This window comes from Buceros rhinoceros, unplaced genomic scaffold, assembly GCF_000710305.1.
Source record: "Buceros rhinoceros silvestris isolate BGI_N320 unplaced genomic scaffold, ASM71030v1 scaffold3602, whole genome shotgun sequence".
In the NCBI taxonomy this organism is placed as follows: domain Eukaryota; kingdom Metazoa; phylum Chordata; class Aves; order Bucerotiformes; family Bucerotidae; genus Buceros; species Buceros rhinoceros.
In genome coordinates, this window is record NW_010397028.1 from 89,731 (window position 1) to 104,001 (window position 14,271).

The 14,271-nt window shown below is 40.3% G+C and overlaps 1 protein-coding gene across 5 annotated transcripts in view; it reads left to right on the forward strand.

Annotated features, from left to right (window-relative positions):
- The window catches only part of LTBP1 (latent transforming growth factor beta binding protein 1), a 101,580-nt gene that overhangs the window by 73,280 nt on the left and 14,029 nt on the right, over nucleotides 1–14,271 (forward strand). For all 5 annotated transcript variants that reach the window (XM_010146071.1, XM_010146072.1, XM_010146073.1 and 2 more), the window contains 5 exons: nucleotides 3,857–4,039; nucleotides 5,331–5,417; nucleotides 9,365–9,493; nucleotides 10,784–10,924; nucleotides 13,217–13,387. In XM_010146071.1, the coding sequence (XP_010144373.1) occupies nucleotides 3,857–4,039; nucleotides 5,331–5,417; nucleotides 9,365–9,493; nucleotides 10,784–10,924; nucleotides 13,217–13,387 (711 nt within the window). The remainder of the gene's footprint in view (nucleotides 1–3,856; nucleotides 4,040–5,330; nucleotides 5,418–9,364; nucleotides 9,494–10,783; nucleotides 10,925–13,216; nucleotides 13,388–14,271) is intronic.

Here is a 14,271-nt window from a genome sequence, read left to right on the forward strand (position 1 = left end):
CAGTAATCCGGGTTACGTATACAAAGGCCAGTAAGATCATACGTTTGGGTTACAGCTCAGCCAATTAAAGGAATTCCAGCCAGAGAACTCCACTAAAGTACCAGGGCCCTCTTAGGTACCTACAGGTAATGTCGATGTTGCTTTCCTTTGGTTACAGGAAATGTGACCAATTATATGTAACAGCGTTCACTAGGATTTTTAAGTAAAAAGCACAGTTTTGGTGTCCAAACATGAGTCCCTCATAGGCTGATTTGTAGTATAACGAAATCGATTCCTCCTGCATCTAACCAACCACCAGCAGCACAAAAAATTTGAGGCTGCCATGTAACAGAAGTCTGATTCAAAAGCTTTCTCAGGACCAGAAATTTAGTGTCTGAGTACAAATTATAAATTTCCTAAATTTAAATGGCTTTCTAAATGTTAAGACTTTAAAGGAAACTCTTCTAATTGTATTTTTTTATAGCAATATGTGCTTCATTTTCTAAGGTAAATAATGTGAATTACAAACTACAAACATGGTCTTAGATAAAATTTTTAAATGTGCATCACTTGCACTAATCCCTGAGCTGTACTTATATGCATATACACTTTAGATGTTGTAGCTTGTCACATGTGGAGCTAAGAAAGCTAAGTAAGTACAGCCTGATGATAGGCACATACCAATTTATTTTTACTGTCTTTTTGAAAATTAGGTTCCAAAAGTATGTGTTACTTAAGCTGTTTGCTCAGAGTCACTGGAGTCTTTGCTGAGGTTTTAGAAGTTATGAATTTGTAATGATGATTTTTCTCTTTATCAACCACCTTACTGATTCCAGCTGTGAATAAGAGGCATCGGTACACAGTTGCAGCATTTAAGATCCTATCAGTTCTATATGGTTTGTTTTTTCCAGATCACAGTCATTAACAGGCTACTATTTAGGCAAATAAAATATTTAAGCGTATGCTGAAGTCTAAGCTTATGCTAATAACTTGATTATCCACTGTATCCTATATTACTAATGAGCATTTTTGCATCAAACACATGCTGAAGCATATTGGATTAATGTTATGCTAAGGTATGTAAATCTAACAAATTCTTCGGAGTTCAGTCTAGCAGCAAGCATACAGAATCTCTCTTATAGGCTGTTAATAGAACAGTCCTATCAACAACCTTTACCAGCATGCCTTACGTGGAGAGGTACATACATTTTCTAACAAAAAAACCCTGAAACAATACTGATACCAAAAGAAAAGTACCCATTTCATATCATATTTTGTCAACATACCTGGTGAAACCACTTTCAAAAACAACCTGTTTACTAAATGGTTAATAATGTATAAGAGAAATTATAAGCTTGTAGATACAGACTGGTCTTGGTTTGAAAAGAAAAAAAAGTATTTGTGTTTCATTTGCTTTCCAAACATTCATGAGGCCACAGTCACAGCTGTGTAAACAACAGGCTTCTAAGCCGCTGAACAGATAATGGGAGGAGAAACCAACGCATCATATGTGAAATGGGAATAAACAGTGCCATGATGAGACTGTCTCCCCTTCCTCCCCAGGCAGCTTCCGGCATTCTTCCTCCTGTAAACAGAGTGAAAACTGTCATGCTGTTTCTCCTGTTGAAGGTTGGGGTTTGATGCAGTTATACAGATGGCAAGCGGCCAAGGAAAACGTGTAATTTGGTGGCTAAAGTACTGCTCTCTCACCTTGGAATAACAGATTCAGTTCAGTTGCGTTTCTGTGGCACGACGGTGTTAGTATAGTTCCTCTTGGATAGCAGCTGATACCGCAAAACCACCGCACCTCATGAAATTCAGCGCATTGTGGAAAATTGTAATTATCTGATGAGGGGAGACCACGGGCTAAACTAGCAAAGATGGAGTAAGCACTCAGCTGGGTGTTTCCATTAATTACAACTTAACTATATTGGCAAAACAGCAAAGGAGATTTTTGTCTTGTAGGTGGCAACATTGCGCTAATTTTAACAGATGTGTCTGCCAGCCCCTTAACCTTCCAAAACAGAAACAGTCACTTTTCTGAGGAAAACAGAAGTAAATCCAATTGTCTGTTTGGAATTAGAAGCCAGAAGAACTATTACACATGTTCATACTGTTGAAGTACAATAATAGGCAATCCAGGCTGACATTTTTAAATCTGTTTTTCTCAAAACAGAGCTATTTGCAATTAAAATTGCCTTAACCATCTGCTTGGGTGAATGCAGTTAGGCAGGGACAACAGGTTTGAGGTAACGAGAGCTGGAGTTCATTTAATACTTTCAGCATTTGTTGGACAATCACTATTTTCAAGCTTCTACTTCACAGCCATTATTTTTTAATTGGATGTGATTAGAAGAGAATTTATCCTATAACTGGCAGAAAGAGGCTGAGCCTGACCTGCAAGAGACAAACAGAGCTGGGCAAATGAGGAGGTCAAGTGAACTTGGCTTTCCCAGGTACGGCAATACTTGTAAGTGGGCCAGCCTTAAGCTCTTTCTTGAAAAGAACTGCAAGGCAAAGCGGTGGGCCGGACGGCACAACTCTTTGTGTCTTACTGATCTCCTAGTATTACGAAACGCGCTGTATCACTCAGGTGTAAAATAAGGTTTTGATTCCTGCCTGGATACACACGTTACCTGAGAAATGTCTCATGCTTGGCATATTGTGCGAGAGCCTGAGTGGAAACAAATGAAATTTCAAACAACGGAAGATCACCAATATGCAAAAATTTTTAGTATGTTTTTGTGAATTAAACATTTGTTAAGTGTGAAGCTTAAAGAATTTCCCAAGGTGTAAAGGGAATGAGCTAGTTGCCTTAAGATTTATCTATCATAAGTTCCTGAATGAAATTTTGGTTTTGATGAATAACTGTGAGCGTTTGTAATTTTAGAACTCGGTTACTTTATGGATGGCCTACGAGAAGTTTTTAAAATTGATCAAGTGTGAATAACAATTTTATGTGATAGTTCCCGCTTCTGAGCTCCTGATGAGAATTTTTGTGAAAGTGCAAGGTTAGATAGAGTTCTGCAAACACAGAAGCCTTAACTAGGTATTTGTTTTCACACTCTCTTCTTGGTATACATTTGGAGTGCCTTGCTTTATAAAGGTCTTGGACTATTAATAGGCTTTTTTTGTTGGATATATGGGAGAGCCTATTTTGCCTCTAGTCCTTATAAATATTGTGAGAGGTCCCACTCAATTGCTAAAGGCAGAAAAATCTGCCTTCTTGGCTTGATGCATATTTTAAAGCATAGCATAGAGTCAATTAACTTGACATCTGCATTATATTCCTCTGCTTACTGTGGAGTCAGCCAGTTACTTTTGCAAAAATCATAAAGGGCCTTGTATTCAAGCGTGGAATGTACTTTTTTCCCCACTGAATTTAAAAGGGGCTGGAAATGTTCATTCTTTTGAAAATCAGGCCTTTTCAGTTTGTGCCTTAGCTCCTTTATCTGTAAAATGGGGTTGTAAAGTTTGCTCGCCTCTGTGAGGAGCTTGCAGGTTCACACGTGGAAAACGCTGTGTCAGTAGTTGTGTACGGTAGTCAGCTGAGCATGAGAGCAGGTAGTTAATGCGTTGCTTAAAAATGGAAGAAGTGTAAAGAATTACAAACGTGCCAGTGAAGTCCAGTGAAGAATCGCTTTGTGGCCAAGTTGGAGAACAGGTCTGAAAAAGTCAAAGAAAGCTTATCAACTTCCTATTCTTCCTAAGGACAAAAAAGTTAAACCACAATTTGTACCCAAACATTTTCTTCCCTGTTTGACAATGCTGCTCTTCACTGAGGTGAAATTGAGGTACTGTGGCTCTAATGATTCTCCTGTAAAACTGATTCATTTCACACGTCATCTTACGCATTTTGTTTTCTTTTTGTCTTTAGAATTACCAGTAGAGGCTGATCCACACGAAGATGGAAAGAAGGAGTGCTACTACAATCTGAATGATGCTAATTTCTGTGACAATGTGCTTACATCCAATGTAACCAAACAAGAATGCTGCTGTACCTTGGGTGCTGGCTGGGGTGATAACTGTGAAATCTTCCCATGCCCTGTCTTTGGAACTGGTAAGAGGAGGCCTTCTGTCCTCTTGCAAACTTTTGAAGCATTGTGTTAACAGTAGTGTGCTTTGCCTTCAGAGAAGGCTTGCCCATTAAATCCCATATTCTGTAGTATTTAGTCAGGACTTATCCATGGGAGACTTCCACGGAGGAAAAGTTAGCAGGAATAATTTATAGCCGGTGTGAATTCATTGGCTTCACTGCAGTTACCCTAGGGATAAAAACAGCCTGTTACTGAACAGCATTATCTCCTACTGATTTTAAACGAAGATGGATTCTCACCGAAGGTTTTCCCAGGTGCTATGTTAACAGGTTAGATTTTTCCCACAAACTTGAAAACAAAGGTAAGCGTTACAGTGGTTTTGAGCCAGCAGCTGGTTCTTTGTAATGTTACAGCTACAGCACTATGAATTACTAAGTATATTATGACATTAGATTTATATTTTGCTACTTACTAAACAGTTCCGTTAATCACGTTGTCTGCAGGCTGTTGTTTAACCTCTAAATATTACATTAGAGAAACATAGCCATGTGATATTTGTCACAAATATTGAAAACAGTACTTGAAGCATAAACAGTGAAGGCTGAAAATTTGGAATCCAGCTGGAAAAAATCATGTAAGAGAGAACATGTGTAAACTTTTTGAGATTAAACACTAAAGATTACTTTTCACACAAATGTATTAAAATGTTTAATTCCTGTTTTAACTATATTTTGGAATCAGTAAAGCTGAAATGAAATGCATTACAAAAAGAGCCTCTCGAACAGGTTTATTTGATTCTGTATAGTCTCGAGACACTTGAAATAATTTCCCTCTGTAATCCACACCATGTTCTCCTGTTGCAGTCAATGACTGTTTTTCCTGTATGAGGACTGAAGAATGTGGACATGGGGTTGTATCTCAGTTGGGGTATGTCTAGATTGCACTTGCAGTATAGCTCGGAGAGGCCCGTGCTAGCTTTAGGTAAGAGGATTTGGCTACTGGTATTGTTATAACTGCAGTGCACCATGAAACCCAGTAAGGACTACGTTCTTCTGCCAAGGAGCAATAGAAATTTGTTTGTGTGGAGCTCTGTGATGCTGTGGGTGCCCTAGCTAGGTTTTTCAAAGCTAGCTTTGCAAACTGAGCGGAGGAAAGTCAAGCTGTAGCATCAGCATCCTCCATTTAGCTAAAGGTGTGCATGATTGCTGGATAGATAAGGCAAAATGTCACCTCAGATTTCTCAAAATACTCTGAAACACATACGTAACATATATGTGAGTAACTTTAATGACATAATTTTTCCCTCTCTACTAGCTGAATTTACTGATTTGTGTCCTGAAGGAAAAGGTTTCATTCCCTCTGGAGAATCATCTTACGGGCTTCTTGCTCAGAACTACAAAGGTCAGTACTGATTTGTATTAAGTTTAATTATTTCAGAAATTCTGGTAGATGATTGACTAGAAGTGTGAGCCAGCAATATAAACATACTAATTCAAATTTTATTAGGTGATAAAAAACAGCTTATGATACGAAACATTCCTGAAAATCATTGTTCGACAGATTGTTAAGAATGTCAATTATACAGTCTATATAACACTCTGATTTCATTTATACTAAGTGCTATATACTGTGAGAGTAGATGCTAAGAGCACAAATTTCAAATTCTCATTTACATATGAAATACAAAGCCACCTTAAATTGCTAAATAAATGTATAAGGTGTTGGGAGAAACAATAAAAGTTCTGTTAAACATTAGACCTACAGTTAAGAATGAATATAAAAATTGAAGTCCAGCAATGACACCTTCATTACAGAACTTCATGAAATAATTACTGAACAAAAGACTAAACAAATATGACTGGTAGGAGTTCGTGAGTGTAGGAGGGCAGGAGTTGCCATTACTAAGAAGGAAATCAGCAAAATTCTTTTCCTTTTTGAGAAGTCACCATTAATATTAACACTTTATGAGATGATTAATTTTCCTTGGCATAAACACACTGTATTTCTGTTAGCTAAAATGAAGTGAAATGTATTATCTTAGGGGATACATGGCAGCTACAGGATCTTTAGAAAAACATTTTATATTTTAGAAAAACACATTTTGTATATTTGTTCCTATTCTAATTGCTCTTTTACAAATCAAGAACTAAATGTAGAAGGTACTGTGTGCTTGTATCGCATAAAAATATAATAAAATTTGCTATTACTATTTACTGGTTTTTAAAGACCTTAACAGAGGCGTAGTGTCACATGGTTGATGTGTCAAACATGCTTCTGGCTAAATCGCACTAGCTAAATCTATCAGACCTAATTCTGAGAGACAGCAAATATTGGTGGGACTTTAAAGATTTGAGATTTTTTTTTTTCCTACAGTTGTTATTTGTACTCTTTCGAACTATCCTTGCTCACCAAGTAGGATACTACAAGTTTGGTTTCCCTCTTGAGTTAGTGAGTAGACCACGGCTGAGTTCAGTTCTCTGTCCTAGTAATTTTTTGTGTGTTCTCCTCAGCAGGTGGGTTTTTTAACCTCTAGAGTGCATGGGAGATAGAAAAATACTAGCGGTTATAAGGCACTAATACCCAGATTCATTGAAACAATGTGGACGTTTAAATGGGATAACTCGGTGTAAGACCTCCACTCTCTGGAGGTTTCGTTTTGTCCACCAGCTTAAAGAACAAAGTGCTATGGGATGAATCTAGACCTGAGACAGATGGTAGCAGGGGCCAGTGCTGGACAGACTGTGACAGTTTACATCTATACTGTCAGAGCACAGAGCTCATCTTCAAGGACCTAATACTCTCTGAGAGTGTTTTTGTTCAGGGATTGTTTAAGTGCGGTGTTTATCTTTGCAGGTCTAAGATTTCTGTGTAACTTTGCAATGCAGATGTGGGACATGCTGTGTGTACAGTATATCCAAATGTGTCTCAGAGAAAATCTGCATTGTTTCTGTTGTGCTACCTCAGGGTCGAGAATATCTCTAGCTGCCATAAATATTGAAGTGTGGAAATAGTTCATCTGGAAATACCTTCCACAGATCCATGCCACGATAAGACTTTTTCTGTTTTCAGTAAGTTTAATTTTAATAACCATACGAATGGCAAGGACATTCAAGGATAAACAATAAACGGAGAAGTACTCTTAGTAAGGTGATCTTTCTCTGTTGCACTAAATCATATGTTCCTGTTGCTTCTATCCACAAGCTTCTGCTTGTAGGAACAACTTGTATTTTCTTAATTGGAATTATGTGTCAGAAGTGAACATACTCATCTAGCCTTCCTTGACTCTACACCCAGACTTTCCAGTTTTTCCCCCTGACACAAACTAACATTCCACAGGAAGAGGACAGATGTGTACACGATGTTTGTTATTAATCTTTGCACTATTTTGCTGCTAAACAGTCAAACTTAAAATACTTACTGTTTGAAGCCACTTAGTGGCTGAAACAGTGGCTGTGAAAATAAAGAGCTTTATAGCACTTTCAGTTCTTCTGGAAAAAGTAAGCATTTGAGTAATTCACCTTTAAAACTGCTGTACAGCTGGAAATGACAGCTTTGGGCTAAAAACTGTGTTGCCCCAGAGTCAATGGGGAGCAAATCCATAGAAGACAGTGGATTAAGACGATTGGTATTAAAAGGAAAATCATCTAGTTTAAATTGTGCTCTTTGTTGCCATTTTTAATACCAGCCTAGCTTTAACAGACTATTCTAGGTAGGTCTAGCAAATGAAAATAGGCTGGAAAAAAGGAAGTTAATGGAATTCCATCATTAACAAATAAATAAATGCAAGACTAGGAAAAAATGTGTACAGCTGCTAAAAGCTCTATATGAGCTGGCATATATTTTCCATTAAACCTCCCTGAAAACATTTAGCCTCATTTGAAAGCATGAGAGATTCTCTTTGTCAGCTTTCACCGCGCTGTAGTAGTTGCAGCCATGTATTTGGCAGCAGACACAATTGTTCCTATGTGGGGGGAAGTCTCCACAGAAGTTGTGCATCTAGCTTTGAAAAAGGAAGTCACAAGTAGCGTGCATATGAAAATTCCTTAAGGAATAAGAGTGATTTGCTTGGAAGAGACCCTTAAGATCAAGTCCAACCATTCTCCCCTCACTGCCAGGGTCCCTAAACCATGTCCCTCAGCGCCACGTCTACACGTCTTTTAAATGCTTCGAGGTATGGGGACTCCACCACCTCTCTGGGCAGAATGTTCCAATGCTTTACAACCCTTTCGATGAGGAGATTTTTCCTAATATCCAGCCTAAACCTGCCCTGGCACAACTTGAAGCCGCTTCCTCTAGTCTTATCACTTGTCGCATGGGAGAAGAGTCCAACCTCCACCGCTCTACCACCTCCTTTCAGGGAGTTGTAGAGAGTGATAAGGTCTCCCCTCAGCCTCCTTTTCTCCAGGCTAAACAGCCCCAGTTTCCTCAGCTGCTCCTCATAAGACTTTTTCTCTAGGCTCTTCTTTGTTGCCCTTCTCTGGACATGCTCCAGCACCTCAATGTCCTTCTTGAAGTGAGGGGCCCAAAACTGGACACAGTATTCAAGGTGTGGCCTCACCAGTGCTGAGTACAGGGGGACAATCACTTCCCTGCTCCTGCTGGCCACACTACTTCTGATACAAACCAGGATGCCATTGGTCTTCTTGGCCACCTGGGCACACTGCTGGCTCATATTCAATTGGCTGTTGACCAGCACCCCCAGGTCCTTTTCCACTGGGCAGTTTCCAGCCACTCCTCCCCCAGCCTGTAACGCTGCAGGGGGTTGTTGTGGCCCACGTGCAGGACCCGGCACTTGGTCTTGTTGAATTTCATACGGTTAGCCTCAGCCCATCGAACTTCATCCTGTTGGCATACTATCATGCACAGCAGGTTGACCAAACTGAGAACAGTCGCAAAGTCCATCTATAAGCATAACTGCTTAGTTTTGTAATTAGATGGTGTGATTAAATTAGATCAGTGGTGGGAATCCTTTGGGTAGAGCAAATTATCCTGGAAAATACACCCATATTCTTCATCTGTTTTGCTTGGAGCTAAGAGCAGTGTTGTACCAAAGGAAATAAAGGGTGGCTGCAGATGATTCCAGTCTCCAGTGTGCCACAGGACTTACTCTGACAGGGAAAGGGAAACTCACAATCCACTGGTTTTCCCTTTCCCGTTCTGGCTACGAGCACACCATAGCCTCTTCCACACCAGTTTTTTTTTTTTCCTGTGGGTATCTGTGCTGGCAGGGCCCTCTGTTTAAAGCAAAGCTTGCTGGAAAGGGGAGCGTATAGGCTTTATTCCTTCTTACTCCCCTGAGTGGCCTTGTAATAATTACGGTAACACAGCCTTTAATGTTTTCTCCCCAGATGCCGATGAATGCCAACTCTTTGGACAAGAAATCTGTAAAAATGGCTTCTGTTTGAATACACAGCCAGGTTACGAGTGCTACTGCAAACAAGGCACATACTATGACCCTGTCAAGCTCCAGTGCTTTGGTAAGTTTATTTAACATGGTCTTTTTGCTACAGTGGTATGCAGATGAGTAAAATAAGCAGGCTCATACAGCAGGATTCCCATCAGAACTTCAGTATTCCCAGCAAGGGGCCTCCAAACTCCTGTAGCAGCTTTAAGAGGCATTGTGTCATTTCCCTTCCCTTCTGCTTGGCTGGACAGGAATTACGGCTGACAAGGTGATGCCATGTAGAGCAGGGTTTGCTTTATTTGCTTCCTTTTCCAGCAAATTGCTCCCAGGAGCTTCCATCTCCAAACAGCCCGTTTTGCTCCTCTGAGTGCATAGTCTAGAGCTGATGCCAGTCTTCATGCAGGCAGCACAAAGGGATTGGCTCCCTCCTTATATGCACGTTGCTGCTTCTCTCTGCCAAGGTACAATTTAGCCCTCAGTTCTTTGTGTATGAGGTGAGCAGTGGAAGTCCCTGTGTTGAAGCTCACCTTTCATTTGCTAAGGGTACTGGTTTTACTCTAATTACTCAAATTAACTCACATTATTTTTTTTCAAGGACAGATGTTTTTCACAAGTAGTTAATACACAATGTGCAGTTACCGTTCAGGTCATCAATAAGCCCATTTTAGTCTGCACAACCTTGTACTCTTTTGGTTCTCGTATTCAGCTGAAAATTACTCATAACCATGGCCCTGGCATTTGCTTTGTTAGCAGAAAACCATATATAATGTGCAGACCAGCATAATGAAAGGAAGTAATTTTTGCAACTGCAGTAAGAGAGCCTTTCACCTTGGGATTCTATGGTTGTTCTTTACAAAGTGTGGGTTTTTGCTGATTTTAATATAAGTTATTTGAAGTAAAATGGCCTGCTTTTCCCTTTGAGCTTAATTTCTGCTTTTCCTCTTCAAGACGAACTGAGGAGTAGAACTACTGTGGCTAGTATGGTGATCCCTTCTGACCAGCTCATGAATAATCTCAGAGACTATGCCCACCTCTAAGGCCTGCTTTTACTGTCCTAAAGAGATAGAAATGTGGGAAGCAGCTGCAGCTGTGCTGGATGTAGGGTACGCCTGACACTCCAACCCCCCGGCAACCTTCCTCATCCAGACTCTCCCTAGTACTTGAGGATTAAAGGTCAGCATCCTGCTGATCTGTCTGTCCTTCTCCATGGGCACAGACAGAATTTTACTGCCAGCAATTGGTGTTTGTGGTAATTAACAGAAGGCATGCAGGGAAATCTGCTCCTAATGCAGGGAAATATAAACATGGATTAACACGATGCTTTGTGCTGGCTCTCCTTGATACATTTCCTTCCATTTTAAAGACACGGATGAATGTCAGGACCCAAACAGCTGTATTGATGGCCAGTGCATTAACACAGAAGGATCTTACAACTGTTTCTGTACACACCCAATGGTTCTGGACGCAACAGAAAAGCGATGCATCAGACCAGCAGATTCAATTGGTATGATCCGTTATACATGTTACTGAAGTGAGTGCACCTCTACAAGGTGGTGCTGACAAGGCTACAGACCCCATAAACTTAGACTTGGATGAGCCTGCTCTTTTGGAGGATTTTTGGGACACAATGCTTGGACTATCATCTGTTGATCCAGAAGTCATTGTGATGTAGGACTCTGCAGAGCCAGCGCCAGGACAGGAGATTGCTGGAAGTATTAATGAGATTAGGCTTGGGCTGGGGACTCTTCGGCCCCCTGATTCTCGAGCTCTGTGTCTGCCTCATCCAGCCTTGTAGGTAACGAGGCACAGCCTGCTTTCTGTCTCACTAAGGCTGGGGTTTGGCTGAGGGCTGACTCTGGAGATTCAATTTGGAATGAGTGACTGCTCCTTACAAAGCAATGCATAAAAACAGGAATAACAGGATATAGGAGGAGGTAACTGAAATTTTATCTGTGCTTTCAATTTATTAGATTGAGCTCACATTATCAAGCTGTGGGCTACAGCATCACTGTTAAAGTAAGGTTTTTGCATGTTCTTTTAATTTCAGAAAAAACATGAAGATATTACAAGATTCTTAGAAATGTCTCAGAAATCCAGAGCATTATGCAGACTGCACAGCTTTGTCTATGCCATGCATGTCTCTGAAAGAAATGTTCCAGTGAGTTTGATTAATATTGGCACTGTATAGCCATAAATCCAGAACTCTGGTCCCTGCAACTTGCAGTGAATTTTCCTAAGATGCTTCTGTGAAAAGAAATGGAAATGCAGACTGAATGTCTGCTTTAGTCACTCCAAATTATAATACTGGTAATTTTGAGCAGTAATGCGGTCATCCTTTTGCCTGAAATTGTGGAATAACCACAGGATTTCTATTGTTCAATCTTTAGTTGAACAAACCAAGAGCAGGAGTGTCCTTTGGGTTCATTAGGATCTGAAGAGAATGCAGGGGCCCAAAGAGTCTTCCATCACACGACACTGGGGCTGACACAGCAATGGACTTCTCGCCCACCACGAAGTGCTCAAGCCTGGTATCACTACTGGCAATGTCCTCCCTTACACAGAGAGGGAGGGGGTCAGGCTGGTTCCTTTGCTGCCCGCAGAATTTGGAGCTGGCTGCAGAGACCCACTGCTGCTCTTCACTGTGTGTTCTGGCAGTTCTTAGTAGAATAGGTATCTAAATGGTGATCACCTTTGCGCTTTCAGAGCTCACCATTTTATGCTTGGGCTAAGTTTTAATTCTGTACTCACCCATGCCCCAGTGCATCATGTAAAAATGCAGTAAATAGATACACGCAGACAAAACAGAACCTGGGTTTGTGACAGCACTTAATTTTCACTCTGCTGGAACAAAACCAAAACCTTGCAGATGTCTTTACAAAACAATTGTGCTGAGGTTTTTACATTCCAAGTGGAAGATGAAGTTTACAGTTCCTCTCCCTTCGATCAGCAGTGATCAGAGATTGCTAGCATTAGGAACTGTTCCCACTGAGATCTTGGTCAGAACCAGTGTGCCTCTGAAATATTCCATCTTTGACAAAAATACATGTTTTTGTTAATGTTCATACGAACGTGACAGTAGTTCACAGCAGTATTCCGTCTCTAACGATAGCGGTAAGTGTATGATTAGAAGAGCAGATAAACAATACTTCTCCTCACCCTCCCCAGCACTATCCCAGCCTCCAGCTATTTTCAGCTCAGGGGATTTCCTGAGCCTGATGTAGTTTGTCTGTTTAGTTACTGGGGCTCTCTTCCAAGTATTTGTCCAGTCTCCCGTTGAGCTCATGTAAAATATTTGTTCAGCTCTGCCTTAGCTGGAAAAGTTCTTTCAGATGCCATTGATGGCAATATAAGAAAAGCAAAATAATAGCTTTTAAAGATCTACACTGGGGATGGAGTTCCCCGAATACTCACCTCTGTCCTAACTCCGGTTTTTTCAAGCTCTCTTAACTTCTGTGAGAGTCAGTGTTAAGTTCCTTATTTGAGTCAGTGTTACGCATTCAGCAGTGACTACCGATTTAAGTTTTATTTCTTGAGTGTCCAGCTCAGTGTGCTTTTAAATTGCCCTGATAGTGCAAAGCAGAAGCTTTTACAATTTTTGCAAAACTGAACACTCAAGGGATGAGCCACCTCAGGCTCTCAAAAATAGTTGTGACTGCTAAGCTTAAATTTGTATTCAGCAAAATCCGTAAAGCTAGGTTATTCTTGTCATCTAAGATCGGAAAATTCTGCATTATGCCGGTCTCTTTTTTTAAATGGCAGTGCTGCGATGATAATCTAATACTGTCTTCTCCATCAGAACAAACTGAAGAAACTGAGGTCTACCAGGATCTTTGCTGGCAGCATCTAAGTGATGATTTTGTTTGTAGTCGACCTCTGGTTGGAAAGCAGACTACATATACTGAGTGCTGTTGCCTGTACGGTGAAGCCTGGGGCATGCAGTGCGCACTGTGTCCTATGAAGGAGTCAGGTAAGGAAACATGCGCATCAGTTCTTGGAATGAAATCTGAAATACTTCATCAGCTTAATCCTTCCCATTGATACTTGGGCTAATAACATAAGAGAGAACAAAAAACTTAACCCTTCAAGAACTAATGGAAATTTTTCATAATAAGGGGGAAATCATTACAGTCTGGATTTTGAAAACATAGCTTCTTTTATTTTTTTAGTGCTTACAGGACCCATTTCCTTCAAGTGGAACTATCAGCAGGCGTTTTAAGGGTAGCAGAGTTCCTTAACATAACTGACAAGCTAAAAACCATCTATGAAAATACAGATGCAGTTCATATGCTCCCGTATGTGATTCTCAACAGGTTCCGTAACTGATTTGAATTTTTGCTGCTGATATTACACGTTTTTCAGCGTGATACTCTGCCAGGCTAGCTGCATTTAGATGTGTTTGCTTGATCAGTATCTGTTAAGCTGTCATTTAGAGTCACTGAACCTATCGAAGAATGAGTTGTTATTACGTGGCTATATGCTTAGATACTATGATATGTATAGATCAGCAATGTAAGATATATAAAGGAAATGGAATACCAGTAAGGACTGAAGAATTTTCAGGGAATATAACAGTGTTAGAGAAAGTTGACTGGCAGTCATATTTTTAAAAGACTGTATTTTGTTTACGTGTTTAGAAATTAGACATTGTTCCAAGATATTTCAGGCCACTTCTTGTGGTGACTACAAAAGCTAAATGGATATAGAGAGAAATGTTGTTATTGACGCACAGACTTATTTCTGGGGACTGGAGAAGAGACCATCACAGGTACATGTCGTGCTGTGCCTGAGGTACGTCAGCCCTGGTATATACAGCCCGGTACCATACAAACTTCTTCCCCCATATAAACTGTT